At 43.2% G+C, this 27,513-nt stretch overlaps 1 protein-coding gene across 3 annotated transcripts; it reads right to left on the reverse strand.

Moving 5' to 3' along the window:
• Window positions 1–491: 491 nt before the first annotated feature.
• PANK3 (pantothenate kinase 3) lies at window positions 492–19,742 on the reverse strand. Of its 3 annotated transcripts, none has more exons than XM_059825268.1 (7): window positions 19,715–19,742; window positions 9,823–10,175; window positions 7,740–7,993; window positions 7,142–7,318; window positions 5,406–5,529; window positions 2,131–2,256; window positions 492–742 (listed from the first exon to the last, which is right to left on the reverse strand). In XM_059825268.1, exons 1-7 carry the CDS (start codon window positions 19,740–19,742, stop codon window positions 692–694), a joined length of 1,113 nt encoding a protein of 370 aa, XP_059681251.1. In that variant the 3' UTR covers window positions 492–691. The 3 variants fall into 3 exon arrangements, with proteins under 3 accessions (XP_059681251.1, XP_009811295.1, XP_059681252.1); XM_009812993.2 differs by lacking the exon at window positions 19,715–19,742 and adding an exon at window positions 17,028–17,055; XM_059825269.1 differs by lacking the exons at window positions 7,142–7,318; window positions 19,715–19,742 and adding an exon at window positions 17,028–17,055.
• Window positions 19,743–27,513: the final 7,771 nt, after the last annotated feature.

Below are 27,513 nucleotides of genomic sequence, written 5' to 3' on the forward strand. Positions count from 1 at the left end.
TGCCAAAATACCAGCTGTATCTTCAAATAAATGAAGAAAGCAAGCGAACATCTTCACAAACCCTTCAAAATATCAACTGCTTAATCTGCTGCTTTGGCTGATTTTTTGTGTTTCTATTCTTCCTACTGAAAATCAAAGCATTAACATTATTTCCATTACACATAAAAGTAAAATAAGTACTATTCTTAACTGTGGGAAGCAATTGTCTACAGTTTCCTCATCTTGTAGATAGTATCTTACTTTTTTTAAAGTTGTTTTCTGTAAGTACACATGGGAAATCGTGCTCGTAATACAGTATAACTAATGAAAATAATTTTTAATTCATCAGTTATATACAAAACTGATGGGCCTAAAGCCTCAGGAGGAAACTTGCAGTATTTTCACACTGAGCACTTAAAGGTTTGGCATTCTTTCTCCTGCTTGTTTTCAGAGGATGTATTGCATATTAGAAGTTCAATACTGGCTACATGTACCAAAGAACATAAACAATATCCCCAAACAGTTCACTTTTCATTCCCCAACAGAGTGAAAACCCCTTCCTTACAATGGCAATATTCAGTAGCTAATCACTTCTTAAAAACAGGTACAGAAAATCTACTATTTTCTTCTCCCCTCCCCAGATTTAGTTCCCATTGCCATAAACAAGCATCATTCAGGTGAAAAACAGTTCAGTGTAGTGACATCTGGTATCTCAACTGAAATTTGGCAGGCCAAGAAGCGCACCAACAGCTCCAAAGTATCCCTGCTCAAAACAAACAAAAAATATTTCAGGTTTAAGTAGGGTATTAAACTCTGCATTAATCACATTTCAATGACAACAAAGCATCTGGCAGATCAATGCTACAGAAAGAACACCATACACTTTTAATATTTCATAATAATTTTTAAAGCTTTGCAAAACAAATGTTTTATCCTTCTTATCCAGCTTAACTTTAGGAGATTTCACCCCAAGCCTCCCCATACACTGCAGGACTTCTAAGACATGTATCAGTGACTTGTAAAGCACGGAAATCAGGTTTGGTTTGTTTTTCCTGGAGGAGCTGCATATTTTGATTGCCAAAGGATCTTTAATATCCATAGCAATACTATTCCTAAGGTACAAGTCAAAAATTTCTTAAGCTAACTGCACCTCACATTTTTAAAGAATTACGTCCAAGTTTCAACACTATTTTTTGGACTGTATACTTATCTGCATACAGAGAACTACATTCTCCTGTTGGATTACTCTTCCCCTCTGGGGAAGTGAGATATTCCCCCTCCCTATAACTATGAAAAATAGAAGTGTTTGGAATCTACACTTGACCAAATGCAAGAATTTAAAATATATCCAAGAAAAATCTGAATGGCTAGAACTAACAAGGAACCATTCTGCTATTACTGCAGACACTAGCGCCAAGACAGACTACTGTCAGTCTCAGGATAAGCAATAAAGGAAAAAAGTTGTGAGAATCAAGGGAAATAGATGTAACGCTGTAATATTTGCAGACCAACAAACTGAGGACAAAACTTGCCAGCCCACTACCAAGAAGCTACAAGTCTCCCAGCTGCTGCACCTGTAATTAATACCAGTTGCCCACATTTTAACCAAAACAGGTCAACTCTCCCAGCATTACACGCTGATCTAGATTGCAGAAACTGCCCAAAACCAGGTTAGCCTCAGAGCATAAAATCACTACAACAACTTTAAGGTGTATCTGTGGTGGTATGAAAGCAGTCCTTGTTAAAAGCAGTCTCGACTTTCAGGATGTTGCTCAAGCTCACTTGAGAACAACGTAAATATTTCAAAGTCCCACACTTTAGATCTCTCTGTAATCTTTTGAAATACAATACTTACTATTGTTTCCACCCAAAACCAAGGAAAGACTGTTGAACCTTAGCGCAGAGCTTAACATTTTCTTGTCCCTCTCCAAAGATCTATAGCGTGAACTGAGATACCCCAAAGTGACTGAAGTATTCCCTGGCAGAGAGAGGTGCCCCCAGAGAACCAATACAGTATGACAAACCTCCTTGTATTTTCAGTGTTTACTGACTACTTGTGTCTCAAGATATCACGCCTATGAGAGCTACTCAATACATGCATTTTTGATTTACGGTAAAACAACACATACAGATAAACGAACCACAGCGTACCTCATGTTCTAGGAACAAGGCCTTCAGCTGGCCTTTTGACCAGTAATCCAGTGCATACGCAAGAAGCTTCATTGACAAAGTATTCACACGTAAAAAATTGCCAACAAACACAACTCTGTTTATTTTCTAAAAAGAAGAGAAAAACAGCAAAGGATTAAGACTTTTCACTGTTTAACACAGCTTTGAAAAATTAAGCTATGAAAGAACAGACTGTCTCGAGCAAGGAAAAAACCCAACCGAACAACCCACAATTAAAACATGGTTTCAAAATTTAAAACACAGCATACTTGGGGAAAAGGAAAAAACGTGCAACCCTCAAGAATTAAAGGACTTAATTTACAGAAAAGTAGCATTTGTGTTTCAAATTAAGTGAGTGTTTTCAGTAATTAATTCAAAGAAACAGCCCAGCTAAAAGTGAAATTAAATGAAAAATACTTGTATTTGGCAGAGAAGACTCAATGCCTTCATAGCCCTGTACAATGCTGCTTGATCCATATGCAACAAGGCAGCACTGTAAAGAAGCCGAAGACAGTAAGACATAACAGATGTTCCTTTCATCTTCAGACCTCAATACACCTCAGCATAACTCTAGACTAAGTCTTAAATACTGCAAGTGAGCTATGAATTTTAATCATGTCAAATATAAAAAAGTGAAAATCGTTTAATTTCCCCCATTCAGTGAAATAAATCCAACATTAAGCAGAAGCAACATTAAACACTGGTTTAATGATATGAGAGCAAGAACCAAAGAAAATTTAATCGTGTTAGTGCTTAACATAGTGCTTAAATAAGCGCTTAATTATGTTAGATGAATACTCGTATCCAAGTCATTACAAACACTAGTATGACAATTCAACCTGTAGTCAAATGACTAACATGCAACTGTTTTTCACCATCTTGATTAGTTTCACAGTGAAGACAAAGTAAACACACTGTGAAGGCACCCAAACATAATTCTGCTCTATAGCAGGAAGCAGAAATAATTACATGCATTTTATCTTTATACATCAGTTCAAGATATTAGTTTGTGTATCCCTATTAACTATTTCTTAGGATTTGTAGTACCGTGACATAGTTGGAATTAGACCCAAAAAACTGGGAATCAAGCTAATTTGTGCAGTTTACGAGTTCTGATTTGTACTTGTTTACCCCCACCCTTAAATATAAATTGCATACATTTGCCTCAGACTATTAGTATGTACTTTCAACTTCACCCTCTTTTTAACGCTTTTGTTATCAAGCTTCGCCATAAAGCAAAAGCCAAAATTAACTTAATACCCACAAAATTAACTTTCGTCTCCAAAGCAGACAAGAGAGAAAGACAGAGAAGGAAACTGAGGGAGAACTTGCAGTATTAAAACCAGAAAAATGTATTAGTCTGGCTCCTAAACAAAAGGAGGGTTACTGCAGCTAACAAGGTTGTTGTCCATAGATCTTAAGTAGATCTCTAAATACAGTTACCCTCAGTCTTCTCTAAGAAAGCTGTTACTAAACCTCACTTTATCCGAAGTTTGTTGATAATGAATGAGGAGAACCCTGGTGCTCAGACACCCATATCTTCTATGCCTAAGTTCAGTATTCTTCCATAGGTTCTTGACTGTCCATGCTAATCACATTGAAACTGAATGCATACTCGTTCTGTTTAGCAGAGCTTTGAGAAATAGAAGATGGCAGGAAACTGTCTCCGTATCAACCAGTAAGACGACAGGTGTCAAAACAATTTGAAGTCTCAAGAGTTGGTAAAAACTAAAAATAATGCTTAACTAGAAGCAAGGCTTTCCTCGAGCTTTAATCAGAGAATAATTTCAGCTTGAAGAAACTGCTGGAGGCCATCAGATCCTATGCACTGCTCAAAGCAGGTCTTTCAGCAACTTCAATACTGAAGTTGCTCAAGTCTCATGTTTTGAAAGTCTCCAAGGTCGCAGAGTCCACAGTCTCTCTCCGAGTCCATGTTTCAGGGCTTAACCACTCTCATTGTGAGCATCTTTTTTCCCTTATACCAATCAGAATTCCCTTTGCTACAAGTTGCATCCATTGCTTCCCATCCTTCTGCTGTGCAGGGCTGTACCTGGCAGTGTCTTACCTGTAACCCTGTCCAGATAGTGACAACCATTCCAGGCTTCAGCTGCTTCTTCAGGCTTAACCTGGATCCCTCAGCGTCTGCTCATACATGAGGTGCCCCAGGGCAGGGCCCTGTCTTGGTAACCTGTCTGTTAGACTTGTTCTAGTTTGCCAGTGCTTCTGTTTTGGTGATGGTGGTGGTTAGGGAGGAGGGGGAAAGAGGTCATGCCCAAAGTATCACCTCCTCTGACCTGCTGGCTATGTCCTCGCTAATGCATCTCAGTACGAGGACAGCCTTCACCACTGCACATGTACACTGTTTATTCGTGTTCAGTTCAACTTGTCTGCCAGCACCCTCCTCTCTTCCGCAGTGGTACTCCCTAGCCAGTCTGTATCCCCTCTTTTGCTTTTGCTGTGAGGATGCTATCCTGGAAGATCAATGAGCTATTCTGAGCTCCTTATGCCATTGGGACAACACCCCACAAGACCCTGCTTCCTAAATCCTCCCCCCACCCCCCCCCAAACCAGAATCCTGTTCTGTTCAAGTCCATCTAGAGTCTCCATTCTGCTACTTTCCTTCACTTTCCTCAGCATCTTGAGCTCTATTGTTTCAAGGCTGTCACTAAAATCCCTGACCAGTTCCTCACCCAAGAACAGCAGGCCCAGCACCATGCTTGCCTAGTCAGCCTGCCTAGCACTTGTGTCAGAAAATTGTCCTCAGCACACTGGGAGGTACGGATTGCTTGTGATCTGCCATGTCACCCTTCCAACACAGGTCAGGATAGTCCCTCCTGAGAACCAGGACTTACAGGTCCTCTTGTATCTCATGCTGCATGTGTTCATGTACAGAGACTTAAGTTGGGCCCCCAATCATCCTGTTTCCGCAAGGGGACTTCACGTCCTTTCATCACAACATCCAACATCCTGTGCTCCCCTGCCCCTTCACTATTCTGCAGGCTTTGGGCTCCATTTCCTAACAAAACTAGTTTAAAGCCCTCCTCATCAGGTTACCCCTCCCCATTGACAAAGATATCCTCGTCCCACTTCTCCAAAGACAGTCAAAATATTCTGAACCCATTCCTAGTTCTTCAATACTACGTGAATTTTTTCATTTCATTTGAGAATGTCATTTGAGATACATCATTTTAGCAGTCATTTAATCTGAAACCAAATCATAGACCTAGATAGATCATTTCCTTGTCAGACGTTTTTACCTCATTTACTGCACACATCCGGGCAATAGACCCAATGTTATTGGTGATAGTGACCAATATGGCTCTTGCAAGATCTTCTTTACTAACAGACTCTCTCTTCTCTTTGTAGATCATATTCCCAAAACTAGAACAAGAAAAAATCCGTTAAGTACAAAGTGATTCATGTGCATTTGAAGTTACTTCAGAATGTAATTTTTATGCTATAGCAGAACCCAAGTCTTACGTTTGTTCTTAAGGAGCTCCCTTTTTAAGTCTGTATTAAATATAGCAATTTGACAACTGACACTACAACATGCGTATTTATTCCTTCACAGGAAACAGTCAATCTTGTTACAGTAATGACCCCCAACAACACATATTTGTTCAGATTGTTGACTTCTGTGAAGAAGCATCTACAACAAGAAGTAGTCTTATTCTTAGGCAAGACTACTCTGCAAATCTAGTCACTGTAAATTAAGTCAATGCCTAAGTCTGACTGGTGAATCCTCCAACACCTCATGCTTGCTTCCTCGCTCACAGTATCTATCCAATCCTCTATTCTCAAAGTAGAATTAAACCAGATCTGAGTTGAATGGTTTTATGATGGAACACAATCCTCTGAAACAGAAAATAACCAGCTGACAGACTGCAATTTAGGTTGTCTAAATGAAGAGTTCTAGATTAGAAGGGCATTTCCATTACTATACACGGTAGATAATTTTTTTTACTAATTATAAAAAAAGAAAAAACAAGACAAGAATCCACAGCTATGCATGATATTTTACCACTAAGGACTCTGTGCCATATCTAAGTCAGTTCGGAGAGCCAGAATCCCAATTATTCTAAAAGTCAAATAGTCATTAAAGATCCTAAGGGTTTTAAAAAGTAAACGAGAACAAAAAGTACCCATATACAGAGTTAAGATGTATTGATCAGAAGTGTAAAGTTTGCACATATTAAAGCCTCTCAGCATACGCTCTCTCAAGAGGCTTGGCCTCAGCTGGCTGGAGAGGAAGAAGAATTAAGTTACCATTAATGAAGACCTCTCACTACTGAATAAGAGCAAAGATTTAATGAACTCTCTTATGTACATATTAGTTTCACTCCCAAAGTTTATCCTTCTTACATTTCTTAAGGGTAGAGAAGCTGTAACATCACCAATAATCTTCCCCAATGGAAATAAAACTTGCAGCTATGACAAAAATCCTCCGTCACTGGCAGTAAAATACATACGTTCTCATGGTGCAAAGTGTTCAACAGCCTTTGTAAGTGAGAAAAGTAGTTAAAAGATTATGCCAGGTGCCTGTACTGAGAACCATGTATGAAAAAAGCAGAGTCTTAAAGAAAAAATAAACGAAGAGATACTACTGTAAGAGCAACACAAATGCCATCTTCCATTCACTTTCTCTCTTGACAACGGCCCTACTAAAAGGTTCTAGGAAGTCAAAAAGTAATTGGCTTTGTTTTTCCTCTGCACTTTGTTCTTGCCACTCCTGTGATCAACTCTCATTCTCTCCGACTCATGAAAAGCTGTATATGACATACAGGTTTCTTCAATACCTAGCTAGCAGGCACCTGCAGTTGTGTGTGACTTTAAATCTTCAGGAAAACTGAGTACATATACTTTTAGGACAAAAACATAACTTGACTACAATAAAAGTTTGCAAAAAGCAGTTTTCTCTGTATTAATAGTTTAAGCCTTGTTTTTGAAGGCTCCCAAACCAGCAAAGGAACCAACAAAAAGATGTCTTGCTTACCTGGATGCAACAGCCCATCCTGGCAAGCCAAATCTTTCATAGTCTCCTCCATAAATATCTCGAACCAGCTTGTCGGCGTGTGTGCTGTCGCCTTTGGATGCCATTTCCAGAGCTTCTTCAAAACTTTCACAGCCCGTCAACAAACTGCATAAACCAAGAAAGGTCCCTCCACCTAGACTAAGAAGAAAGAAAACTAGTTGCTTTTAAGTAGTATTTCCTCATGTCAAAAGTCTTATGTCAGACTAACAAAATAAACAAATAAAGCCCTCCAACTTAGATACCAAGCTGTCTGCTTTCTTACTCAAGGTTCACTACACAAACAGCTCTCAACCAATTTAGCATTTATAAGTCACTTACAAGAAGCTAACCATAGAGTAAGAGCTAACAAATAGTTATAAACTCTCAAAACGTAAGCTGGAAGACTTAATCAGAGACAAACTCTCTAAATACACACATCATACCACTGACTCTGATCCTTGATCATTTACTGTAAAACCTGTGTGGACATATTTATTCTTACGGAGCAAGAGAAACACTTTGAAAACAGAATGCTTATTTTTCCATAGAGTAACAACCCCAATGTAGGTTTTTAAGTTACCTTGTTCCAGTTACTCTTTTATAGTTGTCCTTGGAATGGACTGATAAAATACTGACTCCTGAACCAATGTTAACAACCAGCAGTGGGTATGGATCATCCAGGTTAAAAGGCATCTTTTGGCATCTGTCAGGATCTGAGGCATTTTCAAAATAATAGCACTCTGCCTGGCCATTGAAGCTGACAGAGTCTATATACAATAAGCCTTTGACAAGGCAGTCAAGCTCGTCCAGTTTGTGCAGCTGAAGGTTTCCAATCTGTGTGGAAAAAAGATAAAAAGACAGTGTCAACACGTTCTAACATTGCTTAAACATGCTACAAATTTATGAATATGTTTGTACTGCCTAACTTTAAGAAGCTATCTCAGGTGACTAATTCAGAAACTTCAATTCCACTATAAAGCCAACAAAAAATTCAGAGGTAAATTCTGAATACATCAATTAACAAATTACTCTGACTATAAATCTAGACCTCAGACTTGAATCGAGAACAGACAGGAAGTACAAATATCTGCTTTGGTAAGCCCAAAGATAACTTTTGAGATACTCAGACATTATTCCATTGAAAAGTTAACAACATTTTTCATCAAACCAAAAAAAGGTCACCAAATACCCTAGAAGCCCCATTGAGTGTCACCTTGATGAAGCTCACACATCTGTGCATCTTGTCAAGGTTTGTGGGTTCCACCCCCACCTTAGAAGTCAAACAGTCATTTCTAAGATATCAGCAGATAAAAACCTCAATGCCATCGTACTAACTATCCTTGCAACTTTATTAACGCACCAAGGATCATTAAGAAAACCACAGGTCAGAAATTCTACGGCACTTCAGGCTCACTACAGTTCTTCCTCAGTTTTGCACATGACATTTAAGCTGCCGTTCTCTCATAAAGCAGAAAGACAATTTAACGGGTGCTGTGGATTCCAGGAAGGGTGTAATTTCACACCATACTTAATCCAATTTAACTCTGGGTTTACGCAAAAAGAGTAATCACACTTTCTCCCTTACCGCAGCCGGGAGTTCCAACAGTTAGAAGAGTCTAATTAGGCAGCTAATCCAAGAAAAAACACCCATAAAGTCTATCTCTTAATCAGGTGAGCTCACATTTAGAAAGCAGCCTGCAGTTACATTACGAAGTTGCGCAATCAGACCAGACTGCACCCTGCTGACTGACACCAGTACCAGATCACAGCACTGCCAGTCCCCTCCTCTTCCCCCAGGTCCCGTCAGCTTTTCTTGCCATGGCACAACTGTGAAGCTTCACTGGTAGGCAGATCAGGGAACTGTTCCAACATAAAATATTTCCGCAGAGTTTTAGATAAAGAATTAGTTCTGCTGTACACATTGTGACCCTACCCCACAAACAGTTGTACCAGCTCAACGCAAGACTGGCACAGGAATGGAAATACAAGCAGATTTTTGAAACAAAGCATTTTGTGCTATTGAAAGTCATCTTCTCTTTAGAAGCAACAGAGGTCTGCAGCCACTTCAAAACTAGGCCATGTGCACACTGCATACTGCAGTAAGATTCTCAGTTAGTAACTATTATCTTCAGATAGAAACTGCATCTAAAATGATCTATTTTGATCATCAAGGGAAGAATCAAAACACCTCAGGAAAATCGCAAACCATTCGGCAGTCAAAAAAAGATTGTCTTTGAGATACCTGTTTTGTCACAGATCTCTAAACAATGCACTGGACTAAATTAATGAGGATAATCCCCACCCACAAACAATGAAAACCTATCATCAAAAGAAAATCTGAAGTGGCTCAAGCACCTCAGCAGTTTAAGCACATTTCTCATCAGAGAAAACACAGATGAGAAAATGGTTAACTTCCACACAGGTGTCCTGTATTTCACTGCCTTAATGGAAGTTCCTAATCAGCTGTTAGCATTAGATCTTCATGTTTATGATGATGATGTCAGAAAGCGTATTTCTAGATTATCATACTTAAGACTGAAAAACAAATGAATAATTAATAATCTTTGAGCATTCCACGTTTTTTCAAAACACTGCTTATTTTAACTCATCATCAGCAATGCTTTTAGCATCAGCTTCAGTATGAGGAAAGACAGGCTACCTACTGTGCGAAAGTCTTCTTCAAACTTGTAAGCACCACCGCCAGTGGCACAGAGCACCGTATGTAGTGTTGAAAAGTTTTTATTTCTTCCCATTTGAATAAAAGTAGGCAAATCATGAGTTGGGAATCGAATAAAGTGCAAGTTTCCTCTTCGAGCAAAAATCGTTAAGTCTTTCAGCTCAAGGTGGACATCTCGAATGCCAGTGGATCCATAGGCTACATTAGAAGTCAGATATTTGCGGATGCTCTTCAAGCTTTCAACTTCCTCCTGCTCCTCCTCTGCAGTGATATCAATAGGTTCAAAATACGCAAGTTTGACCAAAGTTCCCCCAATGTCCATGCCAAACCATGGAAAAGCTGTGAAGAGACAAGAATTGATCGATCAGATTTGTTAAAGAGCAAACACAATACATCTAACTTAAGACGAAACCAATGCTAAACTTTTCAACAAGACAGGCATTAACAAAAATCCTCACTGGAACAAAGAATTAGTACTCAGTTCCATTACATGATCTTAAATATCCCTCTGGCTGCAGGTAAAAATGGAAAAATGAGCAATTGTATTTACACATTTAAATGCTGTCACACGTGCCAGAAAGCCCTAAACACTAAAAACTCCCCAAACCATACCATATCTTTCATACCAACTCAAACAAAATTCAACCACTTTTTTTTTGAGAACAAAGGATTAAAATAGCCTTCACTCCTAAAATTATAGTTTTGACATAGTTTAGCACAAAGACTGCAATGCACACTCGTGAGAAAGCAGGTTACGCATTATAGCTGACAACAGCGCCAGGACAGGTATTCCTTCTCTAACAGTTATCTTTTGCTCACATAACATGTTTCGTTTGAGAGGGAAGCATTACTTTATTTCCATGTATTTTAAAAATTGACACAGTTAAGATGCCCAATTTATGGAGCTGAAGAGAGCTGTTCACATGTTCCTTGAAGTTACAAAGGGCTAACAAAAAGTACTATTAAGAAGTACATGCAAGACAGAAAATTAGTATTACTGAATCTAGATTCCATTTTTCTTTTTTTTTGTATCTTGGATAGGAAGAGGGAATTTCTGTATCACAAACCAACAACACTAAACCACAAGTATTTTGTCTTTGTCACTTTTGTCAGATGACTGCAATTCCTAACAGCAATTCTATGGTTTATGTCATCTAGGACCATGATTTGAATATGCCTGTATCAGTAAATCTTCTAACCATGTGTGGTGAAACAGATACTCAGCAACCCTACAGCAAAGACAACATCTTCATCTCAGAGTTTCCCCACTGTCATCGCCCAGGAACAGTGTTAAACTTAATTTAAGAAAGTTTAAGAAAGATCCTTAACATCCAGCTGGGAAGCTCGTATTTTTATTTCCTAATTGACACTATACCTTGCTGGGTTGTTTGGTTTGGGGTTTTTTTTGGTGGTTTGTTGTTTTGTTTTTTTTTTTTTTTAATATTCTGTGGAGTTCCAATTTACTTCTTCAGATGCAATTCATATATTATAGAAGCATGAAACGCAGGAACAAAACTGAAAAGATGTTAACATGTTCATCATGAGTAAGATGTGATTATGTTGGATTTATATTACCAGTGGGATCTACCCCTGAGAAGAACGGCCTACCAAAATATTTTAATGTATTTAGTCAAGGCTGGCAGAGTGCCAGTTCACTTATAACATGAGTGCAAAAGTTAAAAAGAAGAAAAACTTAAAAGTTGCCTCGACTTTCAGGAACAGATGTCCAGAGAACATTGTCAGATATTAACAAAAAAGACTGAGTCTGTAACCTTACTCATCTTGAAAAAGAAAATTCAAATACAAGGATAAATTCCATGAATAAAATCTAGCTCCAAGTGGGAATAAAGAAGTTCTATAAACCTGATATCTGTACTATAAAGCTGAGATGTAAGCATAAGACTAAGTATAAAGTCACATATGATTTGACTTTACAACTGCATAACTGAAGAAGTCACTTTGACTCTGGACATAAGAAAATTTGTCATCTTACTGTTTGACCACAATTAACTGACGATTTATTAAGTGATCTCACTAAGTTTCAGTCTCTTCTTGTAAACAATGTCACAAGACCAAAACCAAAGAAGGGAATTTGATTCACCCAGCAGACCAGAAAGTGTCTGTAGGAGTCAATCCAACCCATTCAGAATTTAACTAGGACACAGCAAGCCAAGTATACCTAAAATACTTGGGATTCAGTAGGCCCACTGAGCAGGAAGAATAACTAGGACCTAGTCTTCCACAACAAGGAACAGGGGGAAACAGCTGAAAGTTCAAGTGATGAGCTTAAGGAAGATTTGGTGCCAGTCATGCCTGTTTGTCAGAAGATCCACGACATCCCATGTTAAATGATCCAAAAGGCTTTTGCAAATATAGCATTAGTCACATCCCTAAAAATCTTAAGGTTTATGAATCTTGTACACCAAGTAAAAAACAAGAACAGTTGAACTGTAAGGAAGTTCATTCCATAATTCAAACAAGAACATACTTAATGCTGAAAAAGGGGATCATGCCGTACAGTATCAGTTTTCCGGGTTAACTGAGTGATCTTAACAGCAATTCAAGGATTTTGAGACTGAAGAAATAGGTCAGTTTTCACCCCTGTGACAAACTCCAAGAAGTTTCACATTTTTCTATTGAAAATTTGTCAAGATTTGGCTGGTAAGCACATTGCTCAAGTTTCATTTGCAAGGCGGAGGAGTTCTGACAAGCAACTGGGCCCACGTACTGTTAACCTACTCCTTACAGCAGCAACCCAGAAGACATTACACAAGGATTCTTGTGTACATAAGCCACTCTTGATTGATTTATATACAGGTCTAGCCAGGAAAATTAAAGCCATTTTATTTTCTAAACACAGAAGGGGATACATATATGTATATATGGCAAGCGCACGATCAGTTGAACTGTAGCTGCAATTTTGGGACTGCAAGGATACAAGATTTATCCATGCTTGAGCTACCTTTAAATATTAGAAATACACTGATTCTACAGAGTTAGAACATAATTGTACATGGACACAACATGGAAACCTTGTGAACTCTCCTCCTATTGCTGCAGCCTTCAAATCAGTTTGCTTTGGGTGGATGCTCAGGATCCATCCTATCTGGATGCAGGGGGAATGGAGAAAACAGGAACCCATGTGAAAACACCAGTTCCTCTTCCAATTACTGAAAAAGTGATTTCATTTGCAAGGTTAAAATAAGGCCACAGAGAGATTCAGGATGGAGGACTACTCAGAAAACATATTATGGAGAACACGCTCGAGTTTCCTACAAGACTTGCCCTCCAGAGGGCAGCCAGGCTAGTCGTGGCAACGGCTGAAGATGACACATCTACTTTAAGTCATGCCATACATACAAGGAATCTGTGCATTACTTTACTCCACATATATGAGAACTCTGCTTAGGGTGATCTTGCTACTGTGAGGCATGTTCGAAGCACAGGAGTTTTCATTCTTACATATGGTATCTGCAGCACATACACCAGCATCTGTAGCTGGTATAGTCTCTCAAATCCATGAAAAATTTAATTGAGGCAGTCTCGTATTTGAAAGCTATCCTGGAACAAGACAAAAATAGCATGGTGTGTACCTTGGGCTGAGAATATATTAAATGATTCTATAAAAAGTATTTTTATACTCATATCTGTGGGTCATGCTTCTTTAAGTGAGAGATTTAGGAGCAGAATGACAGCAGCACAATCTTTTGAAAAAAATAAAATATCCCCAGACATCAGCTTGATCCTTACAGCAGTCATAGTTAAAGAAACATGCTTGGATGAGACCAGTATCAATTGCATAACCTTCATTCCAAGCTTATAGCTCTGCAGATACCAGGTTTGAGGACTTCTGCAACTGTAACCATCATTCTACAGCTTCAATTCATAAGGAGAGTCAATGCACCTGCATTAAAACTGGGCTTTTTCTGCAGTTCTATGGGGATTTGGTCATTAAAAGATTTTTCTCAGTTCTTCCTCTTTATAACTGTTCTTATTCCTAGGAAAAGTCTACAAAAAGTGATGCACAGCTCGGAAGTATTTCTTGCTAAGAATGCAACTACTATTCACAGAACAAATCCAGTGCTCTGTCTTTTCAAAGTTCAGCTCCCCTCTGCAGAGTTCAGATGGAATTCAAAAAAAGAAAAACAGGAATCAAGCTTTTTACTCAACAAGCCCAACTGCCTTGGATAGACTACGTAAAACTGCTTCAAAATCAGGCATTCTGCTTTTAGGAAGTCAAGCCAGGCTCTATTTAAGAATACATAAAACATGTACATTTACTACCTGAGAAGAGACAAATATGCAAAGTAGAACACAAACTGGGAAGTCAAACCCTATATGGTTTAATGTGGTATCACAATATCCAACCTCCTTAATTCCAAATCCAGAGTTTCTTTCACTCCCAGCTCTGCCAGGAGCCACTGTGGTCCCTACGTAGACACAGCAACCAGGAACCTTTGCTATAAAGCAACAGATTGTTCCGTACATGCCGTGAGACAGCTTTGAGGGGCAACCTGCTCAGAGTTTTTAAAAAAAAAATATATATTTAAGAAGAGTCCCTAGAACTGCTTCCTGCAATGTGGAAAAGCACTTCCCGCATGGGAAGAGTGCTGTCACAAGGTGCTGTGGTCAAGTAATGATGTAGCAGTTCTGCCTAGTAAGAAAACCCATGCTGATGGGTGTTGGTTGTGTTTTAAATTATTCTTTAGAACTACACAGGGAGGCCCCATTCTCTTGCATTTGCACTTTTCAAGTTCTTGGCATACATAGTTTCTGGCAGCAATCTTAAGGTTACTTATATCTTATCATATAAGGTCTTTATATGCCAGAAGGAAATAATTACAGTAAAAAGTCTTTCTCATGCCAGTAAAAGCACAAAAGGTTGAAGTGTTTTCCTTTTCTATGGGTTCTGCTCCAGCAGAGCAGAGGACCTTCGACATTCTCCACCCAGACCACATACTAGTATTTTGACTTTCTATACCCGTTTTGGATCCAAAGCTGCAGGAAGTACATACTCAAAGACTTAACTACTTCCCCCTTATTCAGTCAAGCGTAAGATTCTTCAGGTTAATGCTCTATTTGTATTTAGCTTTTAAAGACTGTGAAACAGATTACTGGTAAACTCTTCCCTATGAACATAATGACACATTTGAAACACAGACACCTTTAAAATACTTCCTTCTCACTGTAAGATAAAATAACAGCCTGGGTCAACCCTGCATTAAATTAACAAGAACTAACCTTCGAAGAAGAGTATCTACTTCCTCATTCAAGCAGGGAGCTTTGCACCATAAAAAAAAAAATGTAATTTCGCAGCTGTCAGTGACAGCAGAGAACAGGCTATCGGATTTTGTGTCATCTTTGTAAGAAAGCTTATGTATTATTAAGACGTAAGACTGTTGCAACGCGGCTTGGGGAACAACTGCCAAAGCAGTTTGTGATTCTATATTGGCTTAAAATACAAGAAAGGAAAATGATCATGAAATCACATGAAAACTTACGTTTACCTCTGCTAGCACTGCAACAGTTCTTTATGAAAGTATGCAGCATTATCAGTTCTGATGCACAAAACTTATCTTCTAATTCAGCTCAGTATGTAGCCTTTGATTACAAAACTAACCTTGATCCCATTCTTAGCTGATTACTGACAACTATATAAAAGTTATACTGAACTATTACACAGTTAGTGTTTATAAACACAGAAACTGAAGCTAAATGTATCTTGCAGTTTCTCCAAATGCATTTTCCTCTATGTACATGCATACATTCTTACACTTCCTAAAACATCTGCATACAGCAGAGTAAAAATTAATGGTAAACTAACACTTAAATCAACTAGCAGTCTAAGGTAGCTAACACATCCGACGGGACAAGTTAAGAAGAGAAAACACAAAGGTTGTTGAACTGCTAAATCAAGCGGGATTAACCTGATGGCTAGGCAGCAAAGTGCCTCTGCTGTACCCACGTTACACGGATGTGTGTCTATGAGTCTCTGCGGAGCAAAACTGCACAACAAGTGTCCTTAGCCCCTCAGACACCGGAGTTTCTCTGCTTCACGCGTTTTCTAACAGGTTTTTGATTCAAATATCCCAAGTCCAGCTCAAAATAGATTTGGGCTGGACAGAATTAACACCCAATTTCAATGTATCTGACATGCACAGTCACATCCTCCCATTTACCTCATGGGAAAACTTCTCCATCAAACTCTGAACTCACCACACTTCCCACTCAGCCATCTCTAATTGCGCTACAGAAAGGCCACGTTTACCAGTGGGAGGACAGGTGGTCATCGGCAATTACTGTAACTGCTCTTCACTAGGTTTATCACACCTACAAGTGGATACCACATAAAGCTAAAACAAAATATCACTGCTTTCATCTTCTCCCTTCTTGCTCATTCTGTTAATTTTGTTGACATTTCAGCAGCTCTTTGGGGATAGGTGTGTTTATTATAGTGAGATACAGCATGCAAAGACATAATCTAACACTTACAGATGCAAACACAGTATAAACTGTGCCTGGTAGTATTAACCCATTATTAGAAATATATTTTTCAACTGCAGTGAAATGAGAGCCTGTAGCATCTGCTATGGGCTAATAATCAGCTTTCAAGGACTAATAAGAAAATGTTAGGATACCACAAGACTAAACAGCAAGTTCTACGAACAGAAAAATAAATTTAAAAGCAATTCTCCAACAGCCTAAATGGATTTTTTCATCAATTTTACTGCACAAATCCTGCATGAGATCACCGTGTCCACAATGACTACATGTGTCTATAGAAACACATTAGAGAAAATAAACTTAAGATTTTCATCTTTTCTTTATATTGCTACAGCATTTTGTAAATCTCTACTATGTACTTTCATACATTAATGTGTATCCATTTGCCTCCAGGGAAACGCAGGCATTTGTTCTCAAGCTATTTTTAATAAACAATTAAAAGAAACAAACTGTAAAAAGTAACATACACTGCGTACTAAATACTAGAAGCCTTTGCCTTCCCTTCAGCGGTCCGTGACCCTCCAGAGACAAGGTGAAGGACTCCACCTCCCCTGAAGAGCAGAGCATGCTGGCACTTTCCTCCTCTCCGGTGCTCGCCTTCCCCTGCCAACATGAAGAGCTCTCTGCAAATGAGCGGCTCCTCTCTTCCCTTTAAACAGATCTCGCACAGCAGCGGTTCTGCAAGACTCTTTGCTCTCACATTTATTATCTCCATCCCCAAATAACCTTTGGAAGTTTCTCTTACAATTGCCAGCCATTCTTCCCCATAGGCACTTCCTCAGGAGAGCTATCACGCAACTGCGGGGTTGGAAGGGTCCTCTGGAGGTCATCTAGTCCAACATTTCAGTCACAGTAGCAGGAAAATTGCCAACACTAGATGAGGTCAACTATGACTTTGTCCAGCCAAGACTTAAAGACCTCTGAAGTTTTTCCAGAATCCTCCAAGGACAGAGACTCCACAACCTCTCCAGCTTCCACTGCTACACTAACCACTTAGTACAAGGTTTTCCTAATTTGAATTTGTTATCCTCCTCTAAAATGTGTATCAGCTCCCATCACCTGCAAAAGAAATTTAAACAGCCCTTTACTAGCCTCTTTCAAGACAGCCAATCCCAGAAGCCACGTTCCATAAACTCAGCTGCATTTCTCACAGTTTTTGTAACAACAAAGTAGCAACAGCACTAGCCAGGTGAAGATTTGAAAGGGAAGACCGCACAAGCATGTCTAGGCAGTGTATCCACATCAGAAATTCTGAACTTGTTAGGCGCCTCCATTTCACCCTCACCTCCTTATGACAGACATGGCACTTAGTCAGTGCAATCACGCTTTCTTTCATGATGCTAAACATCACAAATAAGAGCACAGGTAGGCTAAAGCAATCTTTTCAATTCCACTTTGCAGGCTTTTACAACAGACTAATGACCTCAAATAATGATTAACCATTTTTCCCCTGCATCAAATTTGGCTCCAGCACAGATCGTTAAATACTCACTTCACCCAAGAAGTTTCTACAACTGTCTTAGCCAAATAGTTTGTAACTAGACAATCTAAAACTGGTATTGTGAGCCCAACTCAGCTTTCAGGTCAATTTGAGCATATAAGCGAAATCAATAGCAGTATTTGGGCACTAAAGCCCCTGAACATCAATGGACTTTTCCATCGTCAGTGCCTTTGTGCATCTGCTCCTCTTCAAACCTTCAGCTGCTGTCCCACTTCAGTCAGTGTGACTAACCAGGAGCAGAGATCTGCAGAATGAGTCTAAAGTTCATTGCCTACGAAACTAAGTGCTATTATCTTTAAAAAAAACACCAGCTTCAAAATACGTTAGAGAGTCAAGATGAAATAAACAATGTAGTTTGACACTGTATTCCTCCCCTCCACTACTCATGCAGTTCCAATTGTTTCTGATTCCCATCATAAAACCAACATCAAAGTTCAGGTTCAAGAACTGGAAGAGTGCAACTGCAAATTTAGCATATTTAAGGAGTTAAAACTTCTTGATAACACTTGGCATTGTTATTTAAACATGAGGTTTAAATCCACCACTACAGAAAACAAGTCTTTGAGGCCCAGCAGAGACACTCCTGAAATTAGCAGGTTTCTGGAGTAGAAGCAGCCATACTCCCACCCTTTTAAGTTACCAAACCACCACAATATCTTACAGCCAATTACTGCTTCAGAGTCCTGATATCAAGAAAATAAAAAATATACACCAGGGAATATATATACCAGTGAAATAAATATATATACCAAGGAGAAAAGTGCTGTCTGAACTGTACTCTTCATAAACACGATTACAGTCAATTCAGCAACTTCCACACACCGGCACTAATAAGAGGTGATGGCTAATTGTGTGCTACAAGATGCATGTTTAGGGTTTCCTTAACACACCACAAGACATGAAGTATTTTCACAGCCAAACTCAATTCCATATTTACAGCTACTTCTAGACCTACCCTAATACTTCCTGTGTTAAACACGTATGGTGATCTTCTTCTTGTCGGCCTGCTCAAACAATGTATTTAAAATACACACTTTCAATATGCTCTCTTAGTTGTATGCTCTTCATTAGGCATGTCATATGACTGAGAATAACAGTAGGCCTAGCTCTTTAGGCCTAGCCATCTTTTCCATGCCGTTAACTCACTCTGAAAATAAGTCTTTAAGTATGATGACAAAGAAAAAAAATAGCCTAACTCAATGGAGTAACACCTGCATCCCTTTCAGCTAAGGTACTACACCTGTGTAAGTGTGACAGCTGTGACTTGCACAGCTGTGTATCTGTTACTCCGGGAAAACACTGCTTGTATGTAGACTAACTTTACTCAACCCAATTCTCTCTTCCTACAAAAAAGTACCGGTAGTATTAGACATTTTGTTTGCGTTCACCTGAGTCTGAACCATGTCTCTGCCCTCCAAAACAAATATGGTACTCCAAAATAATAAATAGTAAGAAATATTATTACAGCTGTGCTTATTAAAAGGGAGCATTCAGCGTATTTTAATGAAAGGCTTGCACCCAAATATTAACAAATATTCTCTCTAAAAAAGTTGATTAGCCCTTAAAAACCGAAACTGTAGCCCCTGCAGCCGCCTGCGCAGGTGTTTAGCACACTGATTAAGTGCCATCTTCATTAAAAACAGCACCCACCCCCCAAAACCGATTATATCACTTTCTATTCAGAGAGAGGCCCTTCCAACGCAAACACAGGTCTGTACGATCACCCGAAACCTCACTTAGAAGGGAGGCACAGGAGCGAGGAGAGTCTCGGCAGGCAGCTTCGACTCACAGACCAGAACAACCCGCCGACCCCGCGCCGGTTATGCCCGCCGCCTCTCCCCCCGCCCCGCGCGGCGGCGGCCCGCGGCCTTACACGGCTTCTTGGCATCCTTGATCTTCATGGTGCGGCGGCGGCGGTCCGCTTCGCCTGCCGGCTGGGGCGGGCGGGGCGCGGCGCGGCACCGCGCTCGGGGTGGGTCTCCTGCCCCTCGCCTGATGGGGCGGGAAGCGGCGGCAGCTGCTCGGGGCCGGCCCTCGGTCTCCTGATCCGCGGCCGGTGGGCGGCGGGCGCCCGCCTCCTCGGGAGCAGCGCTGGCAGCGCCCACCGCTACGCCCGCGGCCCGGGCAGGTGCTCGTCCAGCGGCGGCATCGGCTTTCGGGCTGGGGCGGGGAGACGGGGCGGGAGGCGGCGCGGAGCGGCCCTCACGCCCGGCCCGGCGCGGCGGCTGCGTCCCGCTGCGAGGGGCCGAGCATCAGCCCCGGGGCCGCCGCGTCGCGCCGCGGAGGGCAGCCCTTCCCGCCGCCTCGGGGCACGGCAGCGGCCGGGGAGCGCGGCCCCCGGGCGCGGAAGAGGCCCCGCTCGGGCGCGGCCGGCGCGCAGGGGCTGCCCGCCGCTGCCGCGGCCCCTCTCGGCAGGAGGGCGGCCCCGGCCCCCTGCGGAGGCCCCGGCCGAGGCGGACGCGGCGGCCGGGCGCGGACCCCCTCCGGCACAAGATGGCGGCCGGCACCGGGGAGCCGCGGCCGCGCCACACAATGGGGCCGAGGCAGCGCAGCGGCTCCTGCGCGCCCGCTCCGCCGCTGCCGCAGCGCTGCCCCCCGCCCCGTCACGGGGCGGCGCGAGGCGCGCCGGGAGCCGCAGTCCGGCCCGGCCCGCGCCGCCGCGCTCTGCCTACAGCTCCCGGCGTGCCGCGCGGCGCCCTCCGCCCGCCGGTCACCCCACGGCCCCGCCGCCAATCGGGAGGCGCCACCGCCCGGCAGGTGGGCGGGGCCCGGGCGCTCGCGCGGGCCGAGGGGAGCTGTGGCGGGCGGGCGGTTCCCCTCAGCCCTGCAGAGGCTGTGGGCCCCGGCGGCCTCGCCCCTCTCCTGCCTCGGCTCCGGGCAGGCCGCAGCCACCGGGCCCCGCCGGCTGCCTTGGTCGTCTGGAGGCGGGACACGCAAGAGGGGCCCCCCCAAAGAGGGGGCAGGGCAAGAGGGGCCTGTGCTGCCGTGGCAGCTGCCACTGTGGAACCGGGATGTCGGACTAAGCCCCAGAGTCCGCCCGCTGCGTGGCTCCTGAGGTGTCAATACCACACGAACGCTCTTTGTCAGTAAATAAAGAAGGAAGCCGAAGTTTTCATTTCCCCTGGCACAATTACGTGCTAGAAGCGGTTTAGGGAATTGCTCCTTTTATTTGCTGGTGCCTGGCCTCCGGTAACTACGCAAGTAACTTCAGTCCGCAGGAGGTTTTTCCTCACGCGGTACGGGGACAGGCTGACAACTAACGCACCGTTAGGAGGGCTCTGGAGGGTCTCCGCGTACGCCGGGCAGCCGGGGGGAAGCTCGCTGGGGGTGGCAGGACATGGCGAGGTCTCTGACCTGCTGCTCACAACTCCCGAGTTTTCCACCAAGAACTCTTTAACGGAGCAAACAGCCGTTTCTCCCCCTGCTTTGTGATAAAGTGCCGTGTAATTCTAGATCAATTACTGTGATCTGGGATGGATCTAAAAGCTGTGGTCCAGAAGGAGGATTTGGGCATCAGCTCTGTCTTGGAAGCTGAAGTTTCCTGATGTGTCTGGAGTTTTGCTTCGATGAAAGTCTCTGTTGAAGCCACCCTTCACAAACGGAGGAAAGACTAAACCCTCAACTTCCTGGGCAAGTGGTTTACTCATGAACCTATTGTGTAGAAACAGGAACCACTGTCTCTTCATCCTCCATTCCCCCGCTGCCCCTAAACACGTACCAAAAAACCTTTCACCCCATACCAAGTGACCTTTGCTTAGTCCTGGACACTACCTTTTTTCAGGAAAGGATTTTGGATGTCGGATCCCAGGGAGAACAGTGTTTGCTTACAGCCCTACTACAAGGAAAGATTTCAGATGTAGACCTCTCCTCGGGTCCTGCTCAGCAGGCCCAGCACAGCTTTGCTCCCCACACTGGCCACCTTTGTGCATGATGAGGGAGCCCAGATGTCTCATTTTGGGGTTCTGCGTCTGCTTTGAGCACTGGTATTTTGTTGGGTCTCATTCTAAAACCTGTCATAAAAGGATTTCTTCTTCATTTTCATCCAGAATCTTACATTTAAAAAAGCCAAAAGTCTCACGTGGATGCCTTCTTCCATTTATCATCTTTCCTTTCTGAAATGTCAATGTTTGGAAAACTTACTCTGAAGTCTTCTTAATGTTTACTTCTTGTCCGTTAAAGCAAGTTAAGAGTGTATTAGCAAGGCTGCAGAACGTCTCTCCTCCTGTAAGCTGCATGTAATTGTGGAAATTCCCATGTGTTATTCTTAAAGAGAGGAAATTTTGGTGTGGCTTTGCGGTTTTTCACTGCAGTGTAGTTTACTATTGAAATTTTAAACACAAGCATGTACATACATATTAGGGAATACAAGAATTTAGCTGCTACCTGGAAGTTAATTTGTGCCCGTTCATAAATATACACTGTGATCGCAAGATAGAGTCTTTAATTTCCTGCCTGTCACCAGACTATGCAGTGTGGAATGTTTTAAGTAAAATGAGCTATCCAGTGTCACGCAGGCATCTCTGGTGGGGTTGGGGAAAACAGACCTGCAGTGAGATTTTTCAGTACCTAAATCCTGAGGCATTTTTTCCAGCGCCTGCACTCTGTGTTTCCTACACAACTTCTAACCCTAGAGAAAATGAAATACCATCTCTGGCAAGTGCCAGTAATAAACATATACATGCAGCCCAGAAGAACAAGAAAAACCTAGCCTACAGCCTGACAGCTGTCCAATTCCTGCTCTCTTGAAACAGGCAGAAAACTTCCTGACCCAGTCTTTCACTGAGGAAATTCTTTTTCTCCCTTTCCAGCAACGCAGATTCGGTGATTGCTTTCCTAGCCTCTGACTTCAGTCAGGCACAAAAAATAGGTATTTTGTGCATGGGTTTCTTAGGAGCAAGTTTTGAATTTGAATACACTGGATGCCCACTTTAAGCTATTTATCTAGCAAACTTGCTTAATTCATCTCCCCATGTAAAAAATGGGAATAAATAAAGGGCTTTCTGATAATTAATGAACTGAGGGCTGTTCGACTAAAAACAAGACCAGCAAATCTGAAAGTTCGGTTTAAGCACTGCTTCACCAGAAGATGAAATGCTTTATCTGAAAGTCATCAGCTAAGACAGAATATATGAAAAAACAAGCTAAGCTCAGCTCCTAGCTATCTTTAGTCTGTCTCAGACTAGAGGTTTAGCTCAAACTTTAGCTACTTTCGCTCAAGTTGATTTATAGATTACGAGCACTTTTAGATCGCAGTTATTTGTACATCAGCCGCCACGCTGCTTTGAATATCCCGTAAGTAAGAATAAATAAATAAATCTGAAGGTGAATGTATGACTGGCTATATAAATGTGAGTGTGTGTGTATATATATATTTATATAACCACTTCCAAGCAATAGTTCTTAACGACTATCCTGAAGTACTATGCAGTGTCCGTATGTGATGAAACCACGTGAGAGAATTCTATAGGAATGATATACCAGAAGGTGAGGACTTCTCTTTTTAAACCAGTATTACTTACAAAGATGTTTTGAGGTGAGGCAAAAAATTGTTTTATTGCTGTATTAGAATCTCATTTATTTATTGGTACGACCAACTTGATCTTTCTGGATCTTAGTGCCTTAAACCATACTTTGGTATTTACCTCTACGTAGTAAAAAAAATAATTAAATAGTATTTAAAAAACCCCACCACGCCAACAATTCAGTGAGTGCTTTACTCAGAAGAAACTAGGGCAGTTTAAGAGATGCAAAATATGCTGGTGTATAATTGAGGAAGTTTAAGCTCCTCTATAGTAACTGCCTGTTGTGCATGCTCTTATCAGATGCTAGCTGAAAGCATGGTAGTATCTCGCATGCTGCAAAGTCCCCACATAAATTACCTTGTGGTATTTGGTTCCTGTAACCTTGCTCTGCATGCAAAGTGTCTATGGCAGGTCTGAGTCATTCCCCTGTCACTAACAACCCTTCTCAGTGGAGGACTGTGGCTTCAGTTGCTTGTCCTGTCACAAAATTTCAGTTTCCTCAAGTGAAAATTAGTGTCTGCCTTGTGCTATTTCTTCTTTAAGTTTCAGATTAAACTGTTTCCAAGGATGAGGCTAGGGAATAGCCCTGGGCTGGACCAAAGCCTCTTGCCATTTTGCCAGGGTGGTGAAATCTGTACTTAAGTTCTGGCTTTTTATGTCTTTGCAGAAATTCATCCCCTGTGCTAGGGCAGGATCTCGGTCTCGGTGCCGGAGACAAGGTGGTGGGGCTGGATAAAGGTGCCAGTGCAGGAGCACAGGATAGCAGCGCACATCCGGCAGCACAGAGTGGCGCGAGGTCCAGGTTCACCTGTCCTCTGCAGGTGAGGCGCAGCAGAGGAGCTGCCTGCTTAAATGCTGCTGATGGAAGATTAGCTGGAAGGCCGGACCACTGAAAATGTAATGGACTGATTCCCCATGAGTTTTGAGCTATCCCCTGAGCGCAAAAGCCATTGATCCTGTGGGACTCATTTAACCCTCTTTCTTCCCTTCCACACATCTCTGAGGTAGGACATGTACTCTTCCTCCCCAGATAAGACACAACAGTTGTAAAAGATTATTTTTATGGAAAAGAAGTGATCCTTGTGCCATGGAGACAAGAGTCATAGACAGTAGGAGACGGCAGTATCATCCCCAGACTACATTGAGCATCACTTTACTTTTGAAAGCACAGAAGCCCTGGGAAGGGAGAAGGTCAAGAGATCATGTAGGAACAAGATGCAAAGCTATGCAAGTCTCGCATCAACTTCTGTTCCTCCTGCTTGTGAGACTGTGGGATGCCCCTATGCATCATGGTAAGTTTAAGCTTCCTCATATTAATAAGTACTGCTTGTACCGTGTGTGGTCTCCGTTACACGCCCGAGGAGTTTCTTGCCGCCTGCAGGACTCCCTGAGGGCTGAAGGTGCGTGGGGGAACAGCTGTGCTTTCTTGTGTAGACAAGAGGTATCACGGGCTGCAGGGGTGTGCACCTACCAGCCTGGAGTAGAGCCCTGCTGGGTAATAAACGCTGCAGGAATGCAGTGCTTGTGCCTCAGTGTGTGGGAGCAAACAGCTGCAGAATTAGGGGAGAAATAGCAGAATCAGTTATTCCGGAAGGTGCTAGCACCGAAGTAATGGTGGTAGCATCAACAGCAGCCTCATGACGCTGCTGTCATGACACTGTCCTGAGGCCACTGAAGTGCATGGGCACCAGCTGCCCAGTACATCAGCACACGGAGCCATCCTCCGTGAGAGATGAAGGGATGGTGACAAAGAAGTGTGGAACACCCTTGGGTGTCGCACGCGCCCTCCCAGGGCTCAGTAGGGTCACCCTCCTGCTGCCGGTTCCTGCAGATTCCTGGGGTGACTGTGGGCTCTTGACTGCAGTGACCCCGTGAGAAGTTGCAGCTTATGGGGACATGAAGGGCTCCTTTCCCTACAGGACCAGTGTGAACAACGCTAGGAAGCTGATGGCACAGGATCAATAAAACCTGAGAAACTGTTATTTAAAACTCCCCAGAAGAAGATCCATGTATCATATATACATACACTCCTACGAGGAGCAGCTGAGGACTTTGGGCTTTGTCTAGTTTGGAGAAAAGGAGACTGAGGGGCGACCTCATTGCTCTCTGCAGCTTCCTGAGGAGGGGAGGTGGAGAGGGAGGTGCTGAGCTCTTCTCCCTGGTATCCAGTGCTAGGACATGTGGGAATGGTTCAAAGCTGCGCCAGGGGAGGTTTAGACTGGACATTAGGAAGCATTTCTTTACCGAGAGGGTGGTGGAGCACTGGAACAGGCTTCCTCGAGAGGTGGTCGATGCCCCAAGCCTGTCGGTGTTCAAGAGGCATTTGGACAATGCCCTTCGCAACACGCTTTAACGTGGTCAGCCCTGAATTCCTCAGGCATTTGGACTAGATGATCATTGCAGGTCCCTTCCAACTGAAAATATGCTGTGCTATGCTATGCTGTGCTATGCTGTGCTGTGCTGTGCTGTGCTATGCTGTGCTATGCTGTGCTGTGCTATGCTGTGATACGCTATGCTGTGCTATGCTGTGATACGCTATGCTGTGCTGTGCTGTACTATGCTGTGCTATGCTGTGATACGCTATGCTGTGCTGTGCTATGCTGTGCTACGCTAATGCTGTGCTAATGCTGTGCTGCGCATTCCGCCCGGTTCCGTTCCCAGTCGCCCCGCCGAGCGGAGCGGGACGGGCCGCGCCCTGCGGCGCCACCTGCTGGCGGAGCGCCGCGCCGCGCCCCGCACCGCAGCGCGTTGGCGGGCGGTCGCTGCCCCGCTCGTGGCGTTTGTCCGCGCTCTTTGTGTTTGCAATGACCACACCTGGAAGTGAGGAAGCAAACGGGCGCAAGCCCGGCAGCGGGAGGGGGACAGAGCAGCCTCGGCCGGGGAAGTGACTTGCCTGGGGACCCCGACATGCATGGGCCTGCGGCAGTGCCAGGGTGTCAAGGTGGGGCGGAGGTGTGCGGTGGCAGCACGAGGGTGGATCAGCGCTAGCTGATCTTGGTTAACAGAGCTGAAGGATGCAGGTGTGCGCCATAGAACCTGAAGGCTCCTACTTCAGGAGTGGCTGGCAGTACCATCTCTGGCCCCAGTCCTGCTTCAGCAGTGGGGCCCAAGGACTGGTTTGGGGCACCTCGTTTTACGCATTCACCTCAGCTGTTCTGGAAAACTACAGGGCACATCCTGGAAAACATTCTGGCTCAGCTCACACACAGAACGATACTGGACTTGCCACCCAGTGATGCAGTCTGACGTCTCCCTGGGCCTTAAGCCAAAGGGATTACTCAAGAGCACCTTGGGCTTGGCAAAATGAAGCCAATTCTTCCTGCCTGGCCCGCTGAACTGTGAGGTTGTCCTGTGTAAGCTGAAGTAGGAACTGGGAGGTAACTCACAAAAGAGGTCACAGAGACCAGAAGTGACAGGACCCCCAGAGAACAATGCAAGCCCCACAGCCAGACACCCTCCAAACAGCAACACCATCTAACTATTCCCTGCTGACCAGAAAAAACAAAGGTAAAGGAATGTGGAATAGACAGTTTTTCAGCATTGTTTGCCTCAGACCAACGGCTAAAAAGTGATACCTAGAGCACTGCAAGCAGAAGCACAAACAAGCACTTTATCCTTGGGCTGCGGTTGCCTGAGTGCTCGCTGAGAAACTTGTGTGCCACAAAGTCACGAGCAACGCAAACAACTGTTGTGCAAACCAGTCACTTCAGCCAGTACCTAGAAATTTTTGAACAGCTCCGGCTAGCTTTTTTAGGGGGCTCAGCTGGGTTTGCTTTAGGTGAAAATGCTACCATCTGCTACAATTATATAATTAACCTTCATAGTCCAGGCTTAATGATACTCATTAAGGTTGACTGTTTTTATTGGCTGAGCGCTGTCACCAGTTTTGCATGGAATGGCAAAGGCAACTCTAAGGGCCGTAGTTGGAAGCGCAATTAGCAATCTGTGAGCGTTACACAGGGGAGGGAGGGCTGAGGACTAGGTGGGAGCCTCATTTCATTCTATGCTAAGGCTGGAATGCAATGAACAGAAGAGGTCTGTTACACCTGGGTCACTAATAACGATCTGCCACAGAGGTGTGGCAGCAAATTTGGAATACACGCGTGTCAGGACATCTTGAGATCCCTGTCATCCACCGTTGGCTGTGTGA

This window comes from Gavia stellata, chromosome 16, assembly GCF_030936135.1.
Source record: "Gavia stellata isolate bGavSte3 chromosome 16, bGavSte3.hap2, whole genome shotgun sequence".
NCBI lineage: Eukaryota > Metazoa > Chordata > Aves > Gaviiformes > Gaviidae > Gavia > Gavia stellata.